We start from the raw sequence: 25000 nt of genomic DNA, 5'->3' as shown, positions 1-25000 counted from the left end.
ATTATTTCTTCTTCTGACCTTCCTCTTGTTCACCTGCTTGTTTTAATTGTTATCTCCATCACACATTGTGTTTAATGGATGAAATCAACAGAACGTTGCTTTGAGGTATGCTAAATGCCAGGGGAAGCAAGGACGAGCTATTGTTGTCGGCATGAACCCTTTGTCAGAACAAAAAGAGCAAATTTGCATGATTCACATGGGGCAGAGTTTTTTTGTTTGTTTGTTGTGTTTTATTTTTAATTTTTAAACCACTTTCCAAATAGTTGTGTGTGTTGCTTGACTCTTCCACTGGCTGGATAATCAGGTCACTCGGGTTCGGGGGTTAATTTTAACTTTTTGTATTATGTACCAGTTCCTTTTCCCATTTTCATGTATGCCAGTACATCCAATTTCCTTTTTGTTTTCAGTTTCAAGTTATCCAATTTATTTCCTTTCCTCTATTTTGATTTATTGTCCCAACATTCTGTAACTCCCCTCCACAGTCTGGCAACAAAGTGAGAGTACATTATTCTGCTGTCCGGGATAGCAGGGTGTAACGCCCCGATCTGGAATTGGTATGGCTGCATTTTAACAAAGGGATCGGATAAGTCGACAAAAAAGCCTTCGTCTTCTGCAATTAGTTCATTCTGTGTTGCTCTGAGAATTGCATGTTTGAACTATACTCCTCGCCCTCCATCATTGTTAGCCTTTTCATCATGGTTGACATTTGGAGATTTTGTACCATTTATATATTCAAACTCAAACGTGACTTCATTAACATTACTCCGTTGGAAAAATATTTCCCATTGGGATCCACATAAACACTAAAAAATGACCTATATCATGATACTTGCCTTTTGAGTAAAAAATTTTTTTTCCCATGTCTTCCTTGCATCTTTTGTTCATGTTTTGTGCATACCATTGGTGCTCCATATCACCGATTTATATACAAACATTGAAGCGATGCAAATGTTTTAAATTTACATAACTTCAATCTTTGTGTCTTCCTGTACTTTGTCTTGCTGATTTATATTGAAATGTACAAACATTTTCTTGTAGTATGGAGATTCTCAATCTCGCAGTTATGCAACAAACGCTATGGCGAAAGTATATTTGGCAAGATCTTGAGTGTTTTTCAATAAAACTTGCTATAATCTTTTAATTCCATGCTTGTATTTGTGTGGTTAATATTTCTGCTGTATGTGCACAGCCCAGAGCTCTCCGCTGGACATGCCCAGCCGCAGTGGCAGAGAAGATGGTGATAGCGGAATTGCTCGCTTTGGTAATTTTAACTTTTGCACATCACCTGTTATGACTGCTTCCTTTTATGTTTTGTCTTAACTTAATAAACCAGGTATCCAATTGGGATTATTGTAATGCACAGGATGTAGTGGGTGCGAATGAAGTTGTATTTGACCGAAGCAGTGTTGTGAAGTTTTGTTTTTTACATTTGCCATGGTGTGATGTGTAAACGATTTGTGTGTTGTGTAAATTAATCATTGACAATGTACAGTAGGTTTATGTTCGTACAGCAGACAAACAGATCTTTTCAGTTTTATTTTATAGATTGTTGCTCCAATAATATGTACTTTATAGACCTATGCACTTTCCAATAGTACATACTTTATAGGAAAAAAAACACATTCCCAATAGGTACTTTATAAATGTGCTCGGGGGGGGGGGGGGGTGGAACTTTTAATACTGGCTACCACCAGGTGGTGTCTGTGGCCAATGTCAGCACATAGTACAGTCGGTACAGACAGATAAACAAACAGATCCAAATGCAATACACTCTCTCCTTTTTGAGGGTAAATACAGTATATTGTTAGTTGCCAGATTCAGCCCAGTTTCCAGGTCCGAATCCTGACGAACCGTGATCAAAGTGGTCACCCCGAGCAACTCCTTCTGGTGCTCTGAGTTGGGTCTCAAGCCTATTTGCCATATTACCTGCTGCAGTGGAACACCCAAATCAGTTGGGTGACCTGCTGGGAATATCATGCACCTGGTTTCCAAATGAGTGACCTGAGCGGTGGTCACACTTGGATGCAGATACATTTTGCACTCAGCACTAACTGCCAGGAACCCAATCGGTCCTTTACGGATGTTTATAGCCAATTTGGCTCCTGATCAAAACTCAAATCACTCCGAGACCAAGTGAATTTATGAAGGTGTATTGAAACAATAACAAGGGTGGAAATACAAGGCAATAAATTATTTCTACAATAAAAACCCCTTAACATGCCCCGAGAATTGTATGAGCAGTATCTCTTTATCTTGCCTGTCTTAAGGGGAGATGTCTTGCCCGGTGTGAGAACAGGTCATGCTTGCAAGTGTACTACATCGCTCGCTGGCATGGAGGGGAGGCACGTCCTGTGCGTGGTTGGTGCTGTGTGCTGTGTGTATGTGTATGTGTATACGTATGTTTGTGTATTGTGGGGATTCCAGTTGAAGGGAATGGGTGGGGGGGGGGCAGTTGCTGCAGGCTGGGCATGTCGGTCGTGCTGGCGGAACACGCAGCAAAACCCCCCACAGCTTCCCCCGTTAGGTCCAAGCGCATGTCATCTCCTCCACGTTTCGGTGTGCCTTATTATTGTCTTGCGCCTCATCCCATGATGTCTGTCCCTTCCCCACACGGCTGTTATTGGCTGGCTAGCCCAGTTTTTGGGTAGGACATCCCACTGTTACCTCTCACCCAGAGAGATGATGCTAGTGGGGGGGGGGGTGGGGGTGGTTAGGTTTCCCACCAAAACTCTTGTCTGCGGCAAGGTTTATTTTTAAAAGGAACAGATATACAAGACAGATTACAGAGGGATAGAACATGTGAAAAGGTTTTAGACATGCACATGTGGGGAGGGCTGACAGAAGCTTGCTACACAAATAACGCCACATTTCCTGTCATCTAGACTTTTTACCGTATGCTCAAGCCAATACATGCACAAAGGGAAATGACTCATTACACCGTTGAAAGTTACCCCCTCGAAGGCAATCTCGCACCGATATTTTTCATTTTATTGAAATGCTTATGGGATGCAGTGTTACACCATTTGTTGAGTATGTGGGAATGTAACCTGTCTTGCAACATAGCATTTCTCTGATAAGCACACTGCAATGAATGTCTGTGTGCCAGTTTGACAAAGCAGATGTGTACAATCCACCTTGCTCACCATTCCATATAACTTTTTTTTATTTTCATAAAACAAAGTTCATTAAAAGGACAGCATTATTATGTACTAAAAATGTTATGTGCAACAAGTCGTGCAGAAGAAATATATATTTGGTCCTGCTGTGCATGTTGTTCAATTATGCACAACAAAATTCTGATATCTTTTCAGCATCACTAACCAGCCTTAAGGTTGGCAGTCCAAGCTCATCCCTCCCAAACATTGGTTCCTTCAACCGTCGTTTCATCCGTAGCCAGAATATGAGTCTCAACAGTGCTCTTATTTCAAAAAGGTACTTTTGTTTTTGTGTTTTTTCCTTTTCTTGGTATTTGTTTTGTTCTATGTAATTTGATTAGATTTGCTATCGGACACTCCATGTCAGTATTGGTCAGAAACAAAATGGTCACCTCATTCATAGAAGCTTTGTGAGTCATGTTTGGTTCTTTATCTCCCACAATCTTTATCTCCCACACAAACAATCTTTATCTCCCACACAATGTATGTAAACGTGCACTGATCAACATTGCTGCTGAGGAGTTTGGCACCTGTGCCCTGAGCATTCTGGGGTGGATTGCATCATTTTGATAGTCCCATATTGTGTGCAGAATTACAGCTTGTTATGAAACCTATTTGCCATTGTGAGGGGTGGAGTGGGGTGTTGGTTGGAGGGATGATCTGGGTGACTGACAATGCTGGCAGAAGTTTATATTTTTGCATTGGCATCATATTGGACACACTTCCTCTTTGTACAGGTCGACTGAGGAGAACTTCTTCACGTCTGATGGCTCCTGTGGGGCTAATCCCTCACGTGTTCGTCAGAAGAGGATTGCCATTGGTATCATATTCTCACTAAGTGAGTCACAAGAAGAGGGTCGGAAATTTGAAGAATTTTTCTTTTCTCACTTTCTTCTCATTGAGGGTCACCTGAACTGCCTTAGAGCTGCAGTTGAGCAAGTAAGGACTGGGAGAGGGGGGAGATGAACAACCTGTATTGTAGCTTATGTTAATGGATTTAAAATACCCAGATAGAGTATAAAATTTTTTGGAGCAGATGGTAGACAATTTTGTGTGCTATTGTGCACAGGTTTTTTTCATTGTGCAAAGTTTTTATGCTGTTGTCATGGTTTGTCCTTTAATGCTCTGAGATTTGAATAATTTACCCACTCTTTTGTGACTAATTATTTAAGCACACACTGCTTTTATGATCTACTGTGTGTGTGTGTGTGTGTGTGTGTCCATAATTGCAAAGTCATGATACCTAGCAGCCTGAAACATTGCATGCATACTAAGGGAACTCCATGGGAGTGTATGAGTCAAAATTGGGTGTTGCTGTTAATTAAAACGCCCCTTTTTGAAGACAATTAGTGACCTTATTCAAATATATCCTTTATTGGGTGCATCCTCAGCCACCTTGTTCTCGATGGGCGGTCTTATGGCGCATCCTCTGTTTACTCGCTGGGGTCTTAATTTACCACTTTGTTCGGCCTGATCAACAATGCCTTGACTTGGAACATGCTGCGACAATTTCTTAACGATATTTTCTTTTGTTTCTTTTTTCACTTTCCTCACTCATATCGATACCTACGAATCGCTGTGGCAACAATGTTGGAAAAAAAGTCTGTATCTTTGAAACCTCACCAACGAAAAAAGTGAAACTTGGCATTTGGCAAGTACTCCTTATGGGGAAAAGTGGTTTATTTCTTTATTTCTTTATTTTAAATTATATAATAGGTGCCTTTGTTATGACGTCATAATTGCATATGTAGAACGCTACATCTGATTAGATTAGTATGAAAAATTTTGAGGGTCATCTAGGGATAAAATGGTCTGCTGAAAATAATTTGATGTCATCGGTTACGTGATTTGGCAGCCATATTGTTTGAAAAAATAAGAAAAACAACCTTCAAAAATCTTCCTCTCTGAAGCTGAACAAATCGAGGCAAAGTTTTACATGTACGACCGCCTATACATGAGGAACAAAATGTTCACACATATGATGTCATCGGTCACATTGTTTGGCAGCCATATTGGATTTACCCGAAAGCTTAGAAAAAAAATCTTCCCCAGAATGGCTAGATAAGTCGAGGGCAAACTTCACATAAATGTTCCCCAAGCCTTGTGGATACTAGAATATTCATGAATAATTGTTAAGTCACATGATCTGGCAGTCATATTGGCTTGAGGGAAAATCTTAAAGTTCTTTCTCTTGAACTGCTTAATTGATCGATGTGAAACTTCACAGTTATGATCTAGTCGTGATCGGGAATATATGTTTTAAATTTCAACCTGATCGGATTTCTGGTCTGACAGCCAGAATTATTTAATATTTTTGATCTGGGTTCTTTTTTAAAATATTTATTTACTTATTATTTTATATTTTTTTGAATATGCCTCACTTGGCTGTGACTGAATGGGTTGAGGGTAGAGTAACAGCTGAAATGCAAATCCCATCCAGGTTCCTCCTGATGACTTCATCTTTGCTTTTTGCTTGTTTGGGATTCTTTTGAATACTCCAATGCAGGACTGTAACTATTTTGTCTTCCATTTGATTTGAATTTAATTAATTTAAATCCCATTCTAAATTCAATTGAATATTAATAAAAAATCGTCATGGGTCAGGGTCAGGGTCAGGTGTCTGATCAAAGAGGGATGTCTTGGTACCCAGTCATCACTGCCAGCAGTTATAAAATGGCAGTTCTAGTTAAGTCTCTTATTAATTACGTGTCACACAAAACTACACAAATGCCACACAAAACAAGTCCTGGTGAGGGTCTGCAATCTGATTGCCCTTTTTCTTGTTTTGTGTAACGTTTTTGATTTCTGTGCCATAAAACCAAAATACTGCACCTGGTGTTTGTTTCAGTGGCCTTTTGTGGTTTTTAATGCCACAAACGTGATGCAAACACAAAGATCTGCATATTCAGTGGCCGTGTGCTTTTTGTATGCGAGAGAACAGACTGTCAATGTTCATATCATGCCTTTAATGCACATACATTTGCAAACAGTAGAGTTGTTTTTGTTTGTTTGTTTGTTTTCACCAGGATGAATTAAGACAGGTGGCCAGCTGTGCGATGCAGTTATTTACATTCACAGTACACATTTTTATTTCAGGCCATTCTGAACTGCAGGAAAATTCGGGTTCCAATGCAGTGCTCTCAAATGCATCTCCAGAAAATAATGGATGCCTTGTACCAGTTCAGGTAGGACATAAATCAACTGTATGGGATGAGTTTTTAAATACCTATTCTCTAAATCCAACAAGTTTTACTTCACTTGTGCACCTGAGCATTTAGACTATGGACTATTGAAGTGGGGTGGACTATAGACTATGCAGAAGGATGGGAAGAGTATTGTTTTTGCGAGAATTTTCTATTCTGGATTTGTAAAAGACATTTATTTCATTTCTATTGGATTTGTACCAATATTTTTAGTGAAAGATTGACCAATAAAATAGGACCGTGCTTCCTGAAGCTCACCTGGATCAGGAGCAACAGTCACTCAAAACCCCCTTTGATGCTGTTTTGTTTTTTTAAATTAATGCTGTGAACAAACTTTGCAAGATCATGGATGATGAAGATTGTGGTCAACTTTCATTGAATTTGTGTGTGTGTAGTTTCAGAGTAGAGACAATACCTATTTTGGGGGGTCAAACTCCCCTTCCCCCCTGTAGACACCTTTAATGAGTGCAGGTTTTGATGTGGTTGATGCACCTTCGTTAGGCATCAGATATGAAGCTTGTGGCCAAGTTTCCTCAAAATCGCTTGTTTCGTTCAAGTGATAATGACTGGATTGTTGACTCACTCACTCACTCACTCACTCACTCATTCACCTATGCACACTGATCAATCACATAAGCTCACTGACTAGAAAGTCCAGGTAAGCTAAAATTGGTCATATGGTTACAAATTGAGACAATTGTGTTTGGTACAGCCATGTTCTTATTTTACCTCGTGATGCATACTTCTTTTTTTCTTTTTTTTTTCTTTCAAAATCTTGGTGTGTGCATGTGTGCGTGCGTGCGTGCGTACGTACGTACTGTACTGAAAATGGACTCTGAGATGTAGGTGTTCATTACATATTGTAATTACCATGTTTCGAGTAACTTTATTGTAAACCCCAATTTAGGCCTTCCAGGATGGTGTTTCGTCGAACCTTTGTCTCCCCTATGTCCCTTTATCATTTTCACTAAAATGTGTTTATTTCTCATTTATTTATTTATTTGATTTGTACTTCCGGTTCCGGTTCTTGAGCGACATTGGCGGTTCCTCTTCAGGGTCTCTTCCGACTTTCTTAGATAAGTTTTCCTGTCGCGTTTTTACTGTTATTTTGTTATCTCTGTGCTTACTGTGTTTTTCTATTTCGGTCTTGTGTTAAAACTTGTGCTAATTGGTGAGTATTCATCGTCCTTTCATATCGGGTTTCCTTGAGGCCAACCCTTCTTCCCGCCTGTGTGCACGATCTGTTTGTTGTTTTTTCTCCTTATCACCCTTAGTCCCCCCATCCCTTAGACACCGGTAGACACAAAAACAAGAAAAAGGGCAATCGGAGATATGCAAATTCTTTTCAAATTTCAAATAAATCGGATGAAATTTGAGGGTTTTCGAATATTTGGCTCAAATTGGGCTATTGGCCTATGTAGACCTTTCTGGTCCACCAAATTTTACGAAACTTCAATGCGGGCAATCGCAGGGTTGGCGATATTAATCTCTGAAAATTTCAGAACGATTGTTTGAGCGGTTTGGGCTGGAGGTGAGCAGACAGACGAACAAACAAACACTCAAACAAATGGAGGTGATCAACAAACTTGTCAAAATAAATATTTTTTTTTGCCAAGTAATGAAAAATCACTCATACAGCGACACTTGGCAAAACAAAACAAAGTAAGATGGTACTCGGCAGAGCGCATGCCTCCGCCAGGCTGAACAGTTTACGTTTTGTATCCCACTGATGGGCTGCGGAGTCATCTTTGTGGAAACTCAAGATATCCTTTTGGGGGCCCTTGAGGTGCTGAATGAGGAGTCTGAGCCGCTGGGATTATGGGTTTCCTGGGTCAAAACTAAGTTCCAGGCTTTCAATGACATCTTGGATGCTGCTATCCTGTCTGTACCTGTTTGTGGTGAGGATATTGAGGTCATGGAGAGATTCACTTATCTTGGCAGTGATATTCACGTCTTTGCTGGCTGTGAGCCAGAGGTTAACAGACCTCTGGGTCGGGCCTGGGGAGTCATGGATTCACTGGATCATGGTGTTTGGCGCTGCCGGTACCCTTGCGGGAGGACGAAAGTCCAAGTCTTCAGGTCCTTGGTGCTTCCAGTCTTGCTCTATGGATGTGAGACTTGGACTCTGACCAAGGACCTCACCCTTCTCAACAGCTCCCTCCTGACCCTTCTCCCTCAATTCTCCCCCCTCACCCTTCCCCTTCAAATCTCCCCCTCTCTCCCCATTCTCAAAGCTGCCCCTACCCTCATAACCACAATGCTGCCCCCTTCCCCCACCCTCTCTCTTCCAACTCATTCCACACCTCTTACAATCTCCTACTTCCCTTTGCCCTCTGTCTTATTACTCCCCACTGCGACTCATCTCTTCACCACCGAGCCCTTTGGCCTCCTCCCAATCTTACCCTCTCCCCAAGCTCTTCTGCAATCTCCTACACATTGTCAATAACTCTCCCTTCTTCCACCTCTCCTCCCTCATCCGACACTCCCCCTCCCTCTCCCTCTTCCTTAACAGTGTGGACCTCAAATATCTGAGGCCTTTGCTCAAACCTGACTGATCTCTCCATGCATCAGCCCTCTTGTTCTAATAAGCTGCTCTGCTCCTCTCGCTCACCCTCTTTCTGTTCTATTCATCTACTCCTTTACTCAAGGTCATCTGCCATCTGCTTGGAAATCAGCAAACATTACTGCTCTGCATAAAAAAGGTGCAAAAACTGATCCCTGCAACTATAGATCAATCAGCCTACTCCCAGTCATCAGCAATGTCATGGAATCCATCATTACTTCTAACATCAAATTCTTCCTCTTCTCCACTGGCTTAATTTCCGACCATCAATTTGGATTTAGACCAGGTCACTCAACCCTGCACATGCTGCTTCTGCTTTCCCAACAATGGATAGTGGTCCGAAATGCCAAAATCTAGAATCGCTGCTCAGCTTCTCTTTCATTCCTCTTTTTTCCCACCTCTGGAGCTAACTCCCACATTCTCTTCAATCCCACTCCTCCCTCCAGGTCTTCAAAACAGCTGTTCACCACAATCTCTTATGTTCCCATCTACAACCATGATCGTTTCTACCCCTGTAAATCCACCCAAAACCCACCTCCTTCAAATTCCCTGCTTTCGTTCCTGAAAGTCCCTGTAGTGCCCTTCTTGTTTACCACGTATACCCCACCCCATCCCTCTCCCTTCCACAGATCTCCTAATGTCTCTGTTCCCCACTGTTTTGTGCTTCCCTCTCCCGCCCCTCTTATCTCCTGCTCCCTTTGTTATACATTCTGTGTGTTAGCTCTTATACGAGTCTCGACATCGTATTCAAAAAAAGTTTTCCCCTTTCTCCTCATAGGCCTCGTGATTAACTGCTATGGAGCCTAATGAAGCATGTTATATTGAATCGAGCCAGGCGACAATGAATGTGCCTGACGGCATGCGAGGAACTGGTTTGAACTGTTTTTTTGGCTGAGAATTGGCAGTTGAGTCAGGAATCCTGAAAGTTCCATATCACAGCAGTTGAGCTGGGAATCCTGAAAGTTCCATATCACAGCAGTTGAGCCGGGAATCCTGAGTGAGGTCTGTGTCAAGGCAGTTGAGCGAGGTCCATGTCAGAGCAGTTGAGCCAGGAACATTCACAGGAGCATGTGCGGATTCTTTCAGCCTCTCCGTGTAAGTCCTCAGCTGGACTTCCTACCAGAGCATCGCCGGGAGTTCTTTGAGATACCACAATGAAAGGGGAAACTGGTCCCATGATCCAAGTTAACCCGGATTGGACAGAGGCTCACGACACAGCATGACGTGTGTGGAGAAAATAGATGCCTGCTTGTCCCACTGAATGTAGGCAAAGGTGCTACGTTCAGCTCGATCAGACCTGAGCCGTCCCATTTTTTTTTGTTGTTGTTCTTTTAAATATATCCTCTATGCATCTCCTAACCGTTTTTCTCCTTCTGTGTATCCGACTACATCTCGTGTGTATCTGTGTAGATAAGGAAGAAGTACAAGGTATGGATTGATGGATGGATGGATAGATAGAGTGACAGACACAGAGACAGACAGATATTTAGATTTACAGGTAGCTGTGCCGGGCCTACGCACCTTGTAGGAAAGTGTGAGCCACTATTGGGCAATATTAACAGGCCCAGGTTGCACTTAGAAGCAAGAGAGAGTGCAGTCATGGTATATAGATTATGACTGAGTTGGGTAGTGATGATGGGACGTTGGTAGAAAGGTCATGTCGGACTTGCAGAATAGATGTGTGACATTTTAGAGTTTGAATATCGGTCTGTTTGAGGATATTACTGGAACATGGTGAGGAGGTGATGGCCACTGGTGTGAACACTGGGTGGCACAGGCTAAAGTACTGTTGTCATAGGGGTTTAGTTCATGCAATAAGTTGGAAGTGTTGTGGTTCAATGGTGATACAAGTTATGAAGGGGGAAATAACATTGTCTGATAATCCAGAGCCAGGGGCAGTGGGGTTGAGATGGAGGGTAGGGATGTCGTTTGTAAATGCCAAGAGGGCAAGAGTTTAGGAAATTGTGAAGTTGGGCATGAGGATGCCAAGTAATGAAGTGCCAAAGGAGCAGTGTGGTGAAGAGAAATGAAAAGGGGACTTGGGGATGGACCCATGTGTTTAGTTAGGAAAACAGTTTTCCACTCCTTGGTCTACAATGTTTAGATGTGCTTTGTCATTCAATGAGTAGGTGAAGACCCAAGTGGAAGAACCACCCACTTATAAGAACATCAGTCTCATAGAGATGAGAAAGGTGTATTAAACTTGGAGTTCCACGTCTGGACTCCATCCTGAATACAAGTGACCAGTGTGCTAACGGGGGTTAAATTTTTATACCTCCACTGATGATTGCCGGAGGAATTATGTTTTTGTGTTGTCTGTCCATCCGTCTGTCCATGTGTCCTTCATGAATTTTCATTGCCATGATAACTTAAGAACAGCTGAAGGGATCCAAGTTCAACTTGGTACAAGTATGCATAATGATGTAAAGTTAAACTGCTATGATTATGGAGTCAAAGGTCAGAGGTCCCGTTTGGTTAAAATATCTGTTTCCATGCTAACTTGTGAACCAGTGATGGTATTTTGACCAGACTTGGTGTATGTATATATATTGTTGCGGGCCGCGGGTCTGGGTGAGAAGACCACGAGGGAGAGAAGCTATCTCGGGTTCCCACCAGACTCCCAGGAATCGCAGGCCGTCACACACGGATAACTCCTTGACGCAGCAGGTCATTAACCGACAATGTATGCCAATAACTCAGCCACATGACTTGGGGTCCTTCATCTACAGTTTATCCGGTTACCTAAAAATAATCACTTGACCTAATTACCGGGGGACACACCCTCGGTACGCCTTGTCCTAACCGGATCAGATGCAGCTGAGTGATACTGCCAAGGACGTACCGGCTGAAAGGAATGGATTGTTGGGAATAAAGTCCCGGGTAGACGAGGATACAGACCATGCTGGATCAATGAAAAAAAAGACAAAAACGAGCTGGGAACATTTCTACAAAAGGATTAATGCAGGCAGGCGAGGAAAGATATGTGGCACAATTAATACTCTGCTCACTTTCCCTCTTTCATTCCTCTTTTTTCCCGCCTTTGGAATAAACTCCCTCACTCTATTCAATCCCATTCTTCCCTCCAGGCCTTCAAAACAGCTCCCTCCTGACCCTTCTTCCTCAATTCTCCCCCCTCACCCTTCCCCTTCAAATCTCCCCCTCTCTCCCCATTCTCAAAGCTGCCCCTACCCTCATATCCACAATGCTGTCCCCTCTTATCATCACCACCACCTCTTATCATCCCTCATCCAAATCCTTGATCTTTTCTACCCCCGTTAATCCACCCCAAGTCAACCTCTTTCAAATCCCCTGCTTTCCTTCCTGAAAGTCCCTGTAATGTCCATCTTGTATCCCCCATGTTCCCCACCCCATTCCTCTTCCTTCCACAGATCTACTAATGTCTCTGTTCCTGAATGTTTTGTCCTTCCAACTCCTGGCCCTCTCGTCTCATTCCCCCTTGCTGTGTGTTATGTGTTAGCTCTCATACGAGCCTCGACAAGGTATACAAAAAAAAAAAATAGTTTATTGTGTGTAAGTAGAGATAGCAAGAAATGTGAGGTGCGACAATAAAACGAGCAACTTACAAAAGCAGACAGAGCAGACCTATCCCGATTTATCTTCTGCAATCTTAACTTAAGCGAGGACATGCGCCATGACGCACGCACGCACACCCCCCGATGAAGAGGAGTTAATGAGAAGAAAGAGGCGAGCAGATGAGGCTAATGGCCTCGTAATACCTTGCACGATTGACTGACCGCGCCACCCAGTACGTTTTTGGGGGGATGCTCCGCTGAACGATCCCTCTTTAGCAGCTGGCGCCTCGTCTCTTGCTTGGCTATCTAGAGAAGGGGCGCGACTGTCAGGCGTGAAGGAGGGACTTTGGGTGGAACCAGTGGTGAGTGAGTGGGTGGGCGGAGTCGAGAGTGAGTGGGTGGGTGGAGAAGGTGGAGTCGAGAGCGAGTGGGTGGCGTGGCAGACAGGCGCTGGTCAATGTGCTTGCTTTGTCCGTATGCCATGCGGCCCTAGCGATCCGGGCCGTACAGCATGCCTCTGCTTGGTAGCAGCTATATCGAGGCGGAGGTGCGGGAGGATGTCTGTCGTTTGCGGGAGACATTTGTGGCCCTTGTGGTGAGCAAAAACCGACGGTAAGACGTTATTGTAACCCCATGTGCAGACCCGAATGAAGAGATGCGCTATGCATGCCCCGTACAGTGTGCACGGGTCCGCTATGGCAGATGTGGTTATTTATTATGGCAGTAGTGTGCCCGGTGCCAACCCTGATCTGTGTCATGAATTGAAGGAAAAGATTGGATTATTCGATGTAGATTCGGGTTGAAAAGAGTATAGATATAAGTATTAGATGGATATTTGGATTGAAAAGAGCGCACCACGTGTGTCCTGTACAGTGGGGATGAGGTTGTTTGTTTTTCTATTCCCTCGAGCACGGCATTCCTGCACCTGTCCCATCGTGTTGTTGATGCTTGTGCTCTCCTGAATAGTGGGTGGAGATTATCGCTGCGCTGCACATGTTCCGTGCAGCTTAGTGTTGGTGGTTGTCTGTTTCTTTTGTTCTTCTGCGAGGACGCATTCTTACAGTGAAGGGCATGGCCGTTGCTTGGATTTATCTCAGGAATAAGAGAAAAAGAGTAGGAATTAAGTTAGAGATATTATCAGACCTAACTATGAGATTGACACAACGCACTTTGTCCCGTTTGACCCATTAGACATGAGGGAAGGGTCTATCTGTACGTATATTAATGAAATAACTGTCTGGGGACCACTGTATGATGGATGCGGTTCCCAGAACCGCAACAATATTATCATATCATGCAAAGATGAACTGATTACATTTTGTAATCAAGTGGTCAAAGGTCAAAAGGTCATGTCAGCTAAAAATGTGATACTTGAGAACAGCTGAATGGATTTTAATCAAACTTGGTACAAGTATTTGTAAACCTCTATCATCGTGTTCATCTATGATAGATATTTGGTACCAAAAAGCCAAGAGTCAGAGGTGTCAATAATCCTGTTGATATGATACCATTGGCTATGGGATTTGAAATAAACTAAGTACATGTACCATGATGTATTTGTAGATTAGATATTGAGGTTAAATGGTCTTGAGGTTTCAGGTCAAAGTTAGAGAAAGCAAAGACTTGATGTGGGCATTCGGCATATCGGTCGATGTGGCAACTGCAAATTATGTCGTTTTTTTTTTCTATAGCCTTCAAAATCTTTATTTTATTTCAATTTAATCATACTAGTGCGGGCCCGTAGGTGCGTAAACGACGACTGTATTGGGCCATTTTTTCACCCACCCCTCCCACCTCTCTCGCCTCCTCCTCTCTCCCCCTCTCTCGTGGGTGAGGCGTGCCAGTATGTGCAGCTTCGTTCCTTCGCTCTCGTAAACGACGACTGGATTGGGGTATTTTTTCAATTAGATCGGACCAATCGTATCATAAATGGCCATAACTTGGGAAACACCTGGGAAACATACTCAGGTCCCCAGCGTCAATTGTGACGTCATATCAAACGAAGAAGAAGAAGAATTGTGACGCCCCTCTCTCTCTCGCTACACCCTAGTCTCGCCCCCCTCTCTCGCCCCCCTCTCACCCCGCCCTCTCCCCGCCACTCTGACCCCCCTCTCTCGCCCCTCCTCTCTCGCCCTCTCTTGAATTGTGACGCCACCTCTTGCTCACCCCCTCTCTCTCACTCCCCTCTCTCTCACCCCCTCTCTCCATCCCCTCTCTCACCCCCTCTCTTGCCCCCTCTCTTGCCCCCCTCTCCCCCCCTTCTCTCGTCCTCCTCTCTCGCCCCTCTCTCTCACCCCCACTCTCAAACCTTAATATCAAACCTTGAAAAGGCATATCCGCAGGTCCCCAGCAATATTCCTGGCAAGTTTCAATCAGATCGGACCGTCAATCGTGCAAAATAAATAAATAAACATTAATTGTGACATCACTCGTGATGTCATAGCACCGTGTCTTGTCATTGGTCGACAGATAAATTGCCGTAACTTGGGAACCACTCGTCTGATTGACATCAAACCTCGAAAAGGCACATCCGCGGGGCCCCGGCTATATTCCTGGCCAGTGTCAACCCGATCGGACCGGCGGTCGTCGAGAAACTGCGGTCGCAGACACACACACACACACACACACACACACACACACACACACACACACACACACACACACACACACACACACACTGCTGGAATTATTGATAGATACTTGAACACTGTAGAACACAAATCGCCTTGTTGGCACTTCCCAAAAGCTCCAATTTTGCAGTACTTGGACAAAATATTACGCCATCTCGACAAATCATATTTTCTGCTCGTGCCCTCAACATTGCAGAATATCAAGATACAGACAAAATGACGGCTCATGAGAAATATAGATTGTGGTCGGAAAAGCAAATCATACAATGAAAATACCCTTCCCACATCCTTTTTCTCAAGACTGCACAGGGAAAGGTATTCTATGAACTCCAGTTTCAACATGCCATGAACAACGAAAGAAAAATAGTTTTCAGTCAAAATCTAACTGAGAACTCAAACCGAGTTCAGGGTTAGATGCTTAACGACGTCTACGGAGGAAGGCCACAATCCAAAGATTATCTCAAAACAGCAATGCCTCGCATTGATAACACTTGACAAAATCCATTCATTTAATGTAGCTGAATGTGTCGGGGTAATAATTTTCCTCGTCGTCTACAAGTGTGCCTGCAGTGCAAAGGCCAACATCTGGAGCATGTACTCTAACAATAAAATTGGTAACATTAATGATATCCATCTGAAACTTTCCATAGTGATCATGCATCATCTGTACCAAAGGAGGTCACATATGGCAGCATGCGCCAAGCAGCAGGTTGCCACATCCACTTTCTGTTGGTATTCCAGGGGCCTCCATCTGGCCATCCCCCAGACAGATGCCTGGCCAATCCCCATCTCCTTGAGATACCGATCAACCTGTTGTAACCATGAGGCACATGATCAGCCCGTTGGCCTCTTCCACTCATGAGGCTCTCTCGTTGAGAGAATCTTGTGAGCAGGATCAGCGTCAGTATAACTAGCCACTTATCCATACAACCACAGCTGATGCTCACGGACTATTCAGGTAACGAATCTCATCTAATTCTCTCTCAACAAATGCTCATTAGACATAAAGTACATTCAGCAATCATGAAGGATTCTCTGAAGAGACCTGTACCGAAGGAGTTTTAAGTCTGTCTCATATCCGTAGACCAAGACTGGAAGCACCAATGATTTGGACTCAGTTTTTGCTCGTCCTGCATTAGTGTGACAGCATCATGCCCCATGGTGTAGTCCTAGTGAATCCAAAGCTCCCTAAGCCCGTCCATTGCCTTTTAGCTCACAACATGCGGAGACCTGAATATCACTGCTTAGGTAAGCAAATCTCTCTGTGATCTCAACATCCTCCCCACAGACAGGATCTTAGTCTTGAGCCAGGAGACCCGTAATCCCAGTGGCTCCGACTCCTCATTCAGCGCATTGAGGGCTCCCGTAAGGATGTCCAGATTCTCTGCAAAGATGACTGCATCATCTGCAAAATCAAGATCAGAGATCTTGACATTCTCAAATGATGCACCACAGCAAGATCTCTGACTTCCTTCCCAGAATGCAGTCCATACAAGCACTGAAAAATGTTGGGGCCAGGACACATTCCTGACAAACTCCAGTAAAACTGGAGGGAAAAAGCATGGAGATAAGTCAGAGATGGAACCACCACACCACACCTCGCCTCACTCTCAGTACTACAGTACAGTTTTGTTCAGACATCAGATCAATCAGCTTTGGTGGGATCCCATGAAGACCGAGGATTCCATGCTGAAACTCGCCTGTGTTCGGTGAGGACCCAAGAGCAAGGATATGGCCAATCGTTGACCTCTTTGGTGTCAAGCCAGACTGCTTTGGGTGTTGATGCTCAAGCAGATGGTGGCGAACCATATCAATATGTATCCAAGCAAAGACCTTGCCCGGCACTGAGAGCAGTGTCACCCCTCGGTAGTTATTGCAGTTCTGGCAATCACCCTTCCCTTTCCAGAGCGGGACAACAAGCCCCTCTTCCAGTCAGTTGGGATGATGCCTGTGTTCCAAAAAGAGCACGGCACTACATGCACCAAAACGAGTGTAGCATTTCCACTAGCCTTGAGAAATTCAGCATGGACGTCACAAATCCCAGGAGTTTTGCCCCTTTTCAACCGGTTTACCGCAGCCTGTGTTTCCACAAACTAACGTGGTTCACAGTTGATTGAAGGGTCAGCGATGGGGATAGTAACACCCTTGTGATCCAACTCAACAGCTAGTGGGTCAGCCTGGTAAAGCTGCTCAAAGTAACCGGCCCAGTGGGCCTTCACTTCAGCCTCCTCTGTCAAAAGCCCACCACCCTCCGTTCTAACTGAAGGACACTGAGGGTCAGCCTTGGAGGAACGCAATGCACTAATTCCTCTTTAAGCAGCATGAGAATCACTTGACTACAGATGATGCTCTACCTTTTCACAGATTCCTAGCACATAAGCTGCTTTGTCTGCCATCAGCGAACATACAGTTTTACACCTTAGCACCCGAACAGCTCAGTTCTGCCACCAAGTTTGTCCCTGCGACACCGGTCAATGGTATACAGTGTCCCTTGGAAGACAAATTTCCTCTTCGCCCGACAGTGGGTTCTAAGACTCCAACTTGAAACATCAAAGATGGTACTCCACAACTCTTCACGGTCCCCTAATACACGAACACTGCTTAGACCACTACTCAACCTCTTTGCAAACGCCTCAGCCACCATTTCATCCGTGAGTATGCCAACATCCAGCCTAGGCTAGGATGGTACCATTCTCTTGGATTTGAGCCGCATTTTTGGAGTCGTTACAAGTCTGTGATCAGGGCTGAGGAACTGAGCACTCTGGTAGACCTTGCATTTCTGGAGTAAGCTCCTGCGACCATCAATGAGAACATGGTCAATCTCCTTTGCCACACCACCAGCATTGGATTACCAAGTCCAGCGATGTGGTCGTGGGCACTGAAACTATGAACCAGCCACCCTAAGTCCACGACATCTGGAGAAGTTGAGGAACTTAGTGCTCTTCTGGTTCCTGGTTACAGACCCATGGTGATCAACACGTGTCTCATAACCACCCCTATTTGTGCCATTCAATGCACTGAAAACCCCCAAGACTAGAGTATCTCGCCTGGGGCACCGATCAACCACTGACTCAAGCATGCCATAAAATGTCTCCTGAGTGATCATACACATCAGTCAGAGCATATACAGAGACTAGGGAAATGACACCCAGAGAGTGACAAATCCTCGTCTCTTAATAGCCTGGCGTTGGCTTAGCGGTTAGGGTGGTGGCTTGGGATCCTAGGGTCCTGAGTTTGAGCCCCATTGTCTGCTGAATTAATACCAGGGGGTTAACTCAGCCTGTTATCCTTCCGAGGTCGGCGAAATGAGCACCGGAAAACTGGTAATAGGGGCACTGCATCAGCGACATAGCTGTGCCCCTAACCAATGGTGCATCCAGCAGCCAAAAAGGCTGTACACAAAGGGAAGTCTCTTCATACACTCATTGACCAGTGTTACCTCGATTACCAGACGAATGGTAACCATTAGAGCAACCAGACCAGTAGTAAGTGTAATCACCCACAATGATCTCAGGACTATTCTATTTCCGAACCTCGGAAAGTGTTGCATTACTGATGTCCAGAAATTGGAGCTCAGATGACAACAGACATGGGTGATCATCCCCTCTTCAAGAGGATTATTCCAGGTACCCACCAAAGAGACCACCTCAGGCTAACTGGAGGAGTGCTGTCTGGTAGACATCTCAGAACCACCTCAACACAAATCGCCACAACCTGACCCAGCAGGGTTGGCCCATGGTTTCTCCCCCCCCCCACTCCCCCATCATCAAGAAATGGAGGTCCTGAAGGCTTTTCCCCATCATTCGGTGAGCTGCCCTGTGCAAGGCAGCTGCACAGGAGGGACACCCATGGAATGAAGTGTTTTATGATGGTTGGACACCAACCTCTGAGAAATGGCAACCCAACTGCAGGAGGATGTTTTCACAGTTTGGTACCAGATATGGATGGCCGTTTGCTCACTAGGAGCTCCTCCGTCCTTTGATCAGTTTTGTTTTTCATCCCACTGGGTGTCCATATCCATACACCCTCACCAGGAAATGTGGTTGGGGAGTCTATTTAGTCACCAACAACCTGATGATGAAACAGGTTAGTACAGGTTTTATTTATTTATTTTTTAAATGTACAATTCCATACGGTCCTTTCTGAGAGAAAGTGAGAGTGTGAAATTTGTCAGGATTGAAAGACATGTTTCACGTGTTGGACCAGCTTGTGATTTTATCCAGATCTGCAGAGAGTGAAGAGGTTGCTGATTGACAATCTGAGGGATGACAGATGGTACGGCAGAGGGTGGAGTCATCAGCGAAGACATAATGAGGATTTTCCAGGGAGTCGGAGAGATCATTGATGAAAACGAGAAAAAGCACTGGGCACACTGCCTTGAGGAACTCCAGCCTGGACAGGAAGAGGGGATGAGAGAATTCCATTGAGCATGTGGACATGTTCACTGCGATAGCAGAGGAAGTCTGTGAGCCAAGAGTGGAGATTGCCTTGGATACCATAGGAAGAGAGTTTGGTGAGCAGGGTGGGGTTCCAGACCGTATCGAAAGCATGTGATATGTCTAGGGAGATGGTTGTGATCTCATGTCTGGCATTGAGGACCTCCATCCATTGTTGGGAAAGCAGGAACAGTGGTCCATGGTATAGTGATCAGGTCTGAGTCCAAATAGATGATTGGAAATCAGGCCATTAGAGAAGAGGAAGTATTTAATGTCAGAAGCGGTGACAGATTCATAACCTTGCTGATTGGGATCTGTTTTTGCACCTTTTTATGCAGAGCGGTAATGTTTGCTGATTTCCAAGCAGAAGGCAGATGACCTTGAGCAAATGAGAGGGTGAATAGAACAGAGAGAGTGTGAGTAAGAGCAGATTTTTAGAACACTTGAGCTGATGCTGTCTGAACTGGGTGCAGAATCGGAGTCGAGTCTTGACAACAAGCTCGCCACTTTATCAGGAGAAAATGACACAGAATCCAGGAACTGCTGGGTGTGACTGGGTGTAGTGTGATTAAGGTGGGTGCAGAAAGCGATGGGTTTGGGGCACAAGGTTTAGAAGCAAACAGAGTTTAGGCATTCAGCCCTTTCACATTCAGTGTCAGCTGTGTGGCCATTTGAGGTGAGGGAGGGGATGGAGGGGGAATATATACCAGAAACAGACTTAACGAGCCACCACCAGGATTTGGAGGTGGGAGACAGGTTTGCAAGTTCAGACTTGAGATTAGAAAGATGATGTTTCCTGGCTCTCATCAGGGTAAACACACACTTCTGAGCTTTGTGGAAGGAACTAAGATTACCTTCAGGAACAAGTTGTTTCAGGATAACTGCCTCGCCACAAGCTTCAGTGTACCATTTGCGGGAGGAAGGGTCGGACAACTGAACATGAGATAGGATAAATCTGTGCTTGTGTGTGAGAGAAGAGAGAGAGAGAGAGAGAGAGAGAGAGAGAGAGAGAGAGAGAGAGAGAGAGAGAGAGAGAGAGAGAGAGAGAGAGAGAGAGAGAGAGAGAGAGAGAGAGAGAGAGAGAGAGAGAGAGAGAGAGAGAGAGAGAGAGAGAGAGAGAGAGAGAGAGAGAGAGAGAGAGAGAGAGAGAGAGAGAGAGAGAGAGAGAGAGAGAGAGAGAGAGAGAGAGAGAGAGAGAGAGAGAGAGAGAGAGAGAGAGAGAGAGAGAGATATATATATATATATATATATATATATATAGAGAGAGAGAGATAGATATATATAGAGAGAGAGAGAGATATATAGAGATATATAGAGAGAGAGAGAGATATATAGAGATATATAGAGAGAGAGAGAGATATAGAGAGATATATAGAGAGAGAGAGAGATATAGAGAGATAGAGAGATAGAGATAGATTCTTTGAAAGAATTCCCAGAATAAGTTGATGTCGGAGAATGGAATGATGCGAGACCAGTCTAGAAGTTTGATGGCTGTTTGAAGACCTTTCCAGTCAGTTTGAGTGAAATGCCAGACTTGACTGTGCTGAGGTGGTTCTCTAATAACAGCCAGAGATGTTTACTTTGACAAGCATGTGGTCAGAGGAAGAACGGCAGAAGTTTTCAGGGAAATTGGTCAAAATCAGATCCATAAGAGATGGAGTACCTTTGGTTGTGATCCGGGTCTGGAAGTTGACAGATTGTGTCGGTTCCAATGAGTCGCAGATGTCTTTTCCTGAAGAGCCATGGCAGGTGAGGGAGGTACCCACACCCAGCCAACTGGCATGATAGCAATTTAAGTTACCACATATGAGGAAGATAGTGTCGTGATGAGAGGATAGAAGTTGGTCCTTGTTTTTGGTGTAAGGTGTTTTCTGTGAGCGAGTTTTAAATGGAATCGCTGTTTGGTGGATGGTACAACACACACACATAAACATGAGGTGGGAGTGCAGGGGAAGCCATAGCCAGAGGTGTTCCTGGGGGTGTGGGGGAGTGAGGGCAGTGCATGGAAAGTGAGGAATAGAGTTTTTCATGGAGAGCAACTCTGCCGCCAGGATGAGGCTTGGTCTGTCATACCGGAGGAGGGAGTAACCAGGGAAAGATACTAGGGAGTCAGAGACATCTTGAAGGAGGAAAGTTTTTGTTAAACAAAGGCCTCAGATATTTGAGGTTCACACTGTTAAGGAAGGGGGAGGGTAGGACGAGGGAGGAGAGGAGGAAGAAGGGAGAGTTGTTGACAATGTGTATTAGATTGCAGAAGAGCTTGGAGAGGGGGCCGGTTGAGGAGAAAAGGCTCAGTGGTGATGGGATGAGGAACAGTGGGGAGTAATGAGAGAAGGGGCAGAGGGAAGTTTAAGATTGGAGGAGATGGATTGATGAGATGGAAGAGAGAGGGCAGGCGGAAGGAGGCAGCTTTGTGATGTGATGGGGTGGCAACTTTGAGAAGGGTGAGGGGGAGTTTTTGAGAAAGGTGAGAGGGAAGCTTGGAGGGGGAAGGGGAAGTGTGTGAATGTTTCTTTGAGGGGGGAGGGGAGACAATGAGAGTAGGCACGAGGGTGATGGGAGAGTTGGGGAGAGGGGAAGGATGAGACTTTGCAGTGGTATGGTGAAGAAGGGAGCAGACAGGGGGAGGTACAATATTTGAGGGGTTGGGAAGAGGAGGAGGTGTGAGCTGAAAGAAAGAGCATGTTTGAAATGTTGAGTGTACTGATTGAGAGAGTGTAATATCTGTTCAGTTTGAATGGAGCCCACAGATGTTAGAACACACAGTTTGGAACATCAGAGTTGGAGCTCATACTAAAGCAGAAGACAGTGAAGAGGTGCGAAGAGTGGAGGTAGGATGAGGGGTAAGGAGGGGTATAACAGGTGAGGGGTTAGGAGGAGGTCGATGCAAGGAGGTGGGGTGAATTGCCACTGAAGTTGGAAAAAAGGGACGATTGATGGAACATGATCATGCATTGCAAACTGGAGTTTTTGAAATTTTAAAGTCAGAAATACGATTAAAGACATTACGTGAAGGATGCAATGAAGGTGAAATAAAAGAATGGAGACGAGAAATGTAATAGTGGGACTTAGGCATGGGATGAAGGAAAGGTCGAATTGAAAACATTCTTTGAAAGAAGAAGAAAAGTGAATTATGATACAATCCAGGGAACCAAACATGTGAAAGAGGAAATTGAAACATTTTAAGAGACTATTTATGGGGGTGTTTTTTGATAAAGATTAGACAGGGTAGGTAAAGGGAAGGTTGAAGAAGAAAACATGAAGGTGTGTGGTGAAGTTGGATCAGCTAAAATAGAAGGAAGATTGTAGATCAGCAAAAGTTAGAGGAAGAGGGGGTAGAGAAATCACGTGGTTATGGGAGGTGTAAGGTGAGAAGTAAAATGAATAACGGAATATTTTTTGATTTTTTTTTTCAAAGATGCGAAGATTAGGTAAAGGTTAGATTGAAGAAAAAAATCGTTATGGTGTATGGTGAATGTGAGTCAGCAAAAGTAGAAGGAAAATGGTATATCGGCAGAAGGAAGAAGAGTCTGTACAGGAAGTCATGTGGTTATGTGAGGTATAAGGTGAGGAGGAAAAGGTTTTTTTGTTGTTGTAAGGAAAAGTCTGGGTTTTTTTAACCTCTGCCACCGAAGGTGTGAAGGAGGTTATGTTTTCACTTTTTGTCTTTGTTTGTTTGTCTTTGTGTGCAGGATATCTCAAAAGGTTGTGGACGATGCTTGGTGGACATGTTTGGTGTGTGGCAAGGACAAAATGGTTCGATTATGGTGAAGATCTGGATCTGGATGCGAGATTTTTTTTTTTAAGTGATTCTTCACCATTGAGCGATAGGGCCAAAAACGATATATAGCACGATATCTCAAAAATGTATTGGGCCCGATATGTTCTCGTGGATCAGGCATTGCGTGATGGAGGTATGCGCTCTACCGAGTGCCCGTCTAGTTGTTGTTTGTTTGTTTATTTGTTAAAGAGGAGGAAAATAATTACATTGTACCTGTAGCAAGTCACCGATCTGTTCTGGCCTGACCTTCCCCTTGATTTGTGTCCCTCTCCATAGCAATGTCTTGTTTGTGAGTGTGGTCTAGCATCATGAATGTGATGCAACTGAGTATCTATATATTAATACTGGAGTACCAATTTTGTGCTCCTACTAGTGGTCGCGTCACGTTTTTCTCGGTACTGTGACCTGGACTGAAAGAAACTGCATACCTGTAAGAGTGCATCGCACATAGTGGCAATAGTCAACTTTCAACTCTGAAGCAGAATAAACACTTTTCGTTTTACATTCGTTTACATGGCGATGTGTGACGTCACCGCTGAGAGGCGTAAGGACGTCATGACATCATCGGTCATTCGCTGGTGTCATTACGTCTGTCGTCGACAGACCATCATCGCTGAGAGGTGTAATTCCACTCCTCGAAAATAGCGTCTGCAATGTAAAACCCTCTTCTGCACATGCTGAATACCTCAGAATGTGAATTTGACACAAAAAATGTAACAAGAAACATTGTATCTTCTATATAGTAATACTGAAGGACCAATTTTGTGCTCCTCCTAGCGGTCGCATCACGTTTTTCTCGGTACTGTGACCTGAGAAGTTTTGACACGGTGTTTGTACGTCAAAGTAGACATGTGCACAAATCAGGGGACTTCTTCACAAGGAGTAGTGTACACCAAAAATGTCATGTACAAGGACGTTTTGTAGGCCTCATTAGGTAAGGCCATGGAGTACATCGAATGGGATCCGGCTCTTACAAGAGCCACCACTGGTTGTCATATTGGGCTCATGGAACAGAATCCGTCTGTGACTGGTGTTCGGCTAGTAAGTATTAAGATTCAGCCATCTTCAACTCCTCCTTTGCCCCTACCCCATCTCTTCCTTTTCTGCCGGAACTTGTAGTCTTTTTTTTATTATTATTATTTTTGTACTTTCATTGTATTTGCACACATGTACATGCATGTTGTTTTTTTTAATATAAATCCTCACATATCCTTCAAAGTACATTTATAATATTTTGTGGATGGGTTTGCTGAAAATTACTCTTGTTGTGAATTTTATCTTACAGATGTTCTGTTACAGACCTGTATGTGCAGCCACGACTCGCTCAACCTGCCTGGCTTGCAATGAGTTCCACATGCTCACACAAGAGCCAGATCTGCCTACACTTGCTGCAGAGCCTTGATGCGACCTTGGAGCTTTCTCACAATCAGTGAGGGATATAATGACTTATTTCATCCTTTACTGCATGATATAGTGACTCACCTCAAATCTCATACCTTACCCTCTATCCTTTGCTTCCTCACTTTGACTGCCTTTTGTTTTGCTCTTTATTTTATGTACTAGGCATCCATACCCATCACTGCTGATGGCTTTAATCAAAAGACAACATGTTGCATTCCACAAATATATTGCATGTCTATCTGTGAGTGTCAATCGAGGATGTAAAATGAAGTAAAACGCATAAAAAATGATATTTTGT

At 44.1% G+C, this 25000-nt stretch overlaps 1 protein-coding gene across 10 annotated transcripts in view; it reads left to right on the top strand.

Annotated features, from left to right (window-relative positions):
• LOC147008442 (folliculin-interacting protein 1-like) overlaps positions 1 to 25000 on the top strand; it is a 177455-nt gene that overhangs the window by 109098 nt on the left and 43357 nt on the right. For all 10 annotated transcript variants that reach the window (XM_085863561.1, XM_085863560.1, XM_085863557.1 and 7 more), the window contains 5 exons: positions 1190 to 1261; positions 3312 to 3432; positions 3893 to 4094; positions 6252 to 6340; positions 24587 to 24730. In XM_085863561.1, the coding sequence (XP_085719687.1) occupies positions 1190 to 1261; positions 3312 to 3432; positions 3893 to 4094; positions 6252 to 6340; positions 24587 to 24730 (628 nt within the window). The remainder of the gene's footprint in view (positions 1 to 1189; positions 1262 to 3311; positions 3433 to 3892; positions 4095 to 6251; positions 6341 to 24586; positions 24731 to 25000) is intronic.

Source organism: Eptatretus burgeri, chromosome 18 (assembly GCF_056783735.1).
Source record: "Eptatretus burgeri isolate ZD-2024b chromosome 18, Ebu_testis_v1, whole genome shotgun sequence".
In the NCBI taxonomy this organism is placed as follows: domain Eukaryota; kingdom Metazoa; phylum Chordata; class Myxini; order Myxiniformes; family Myxinidae; genus Eptatretus; species Eptatretus burgeri.
This window is presented reverse-complemented; position numbering and strand designations above follow the sequence as displayed.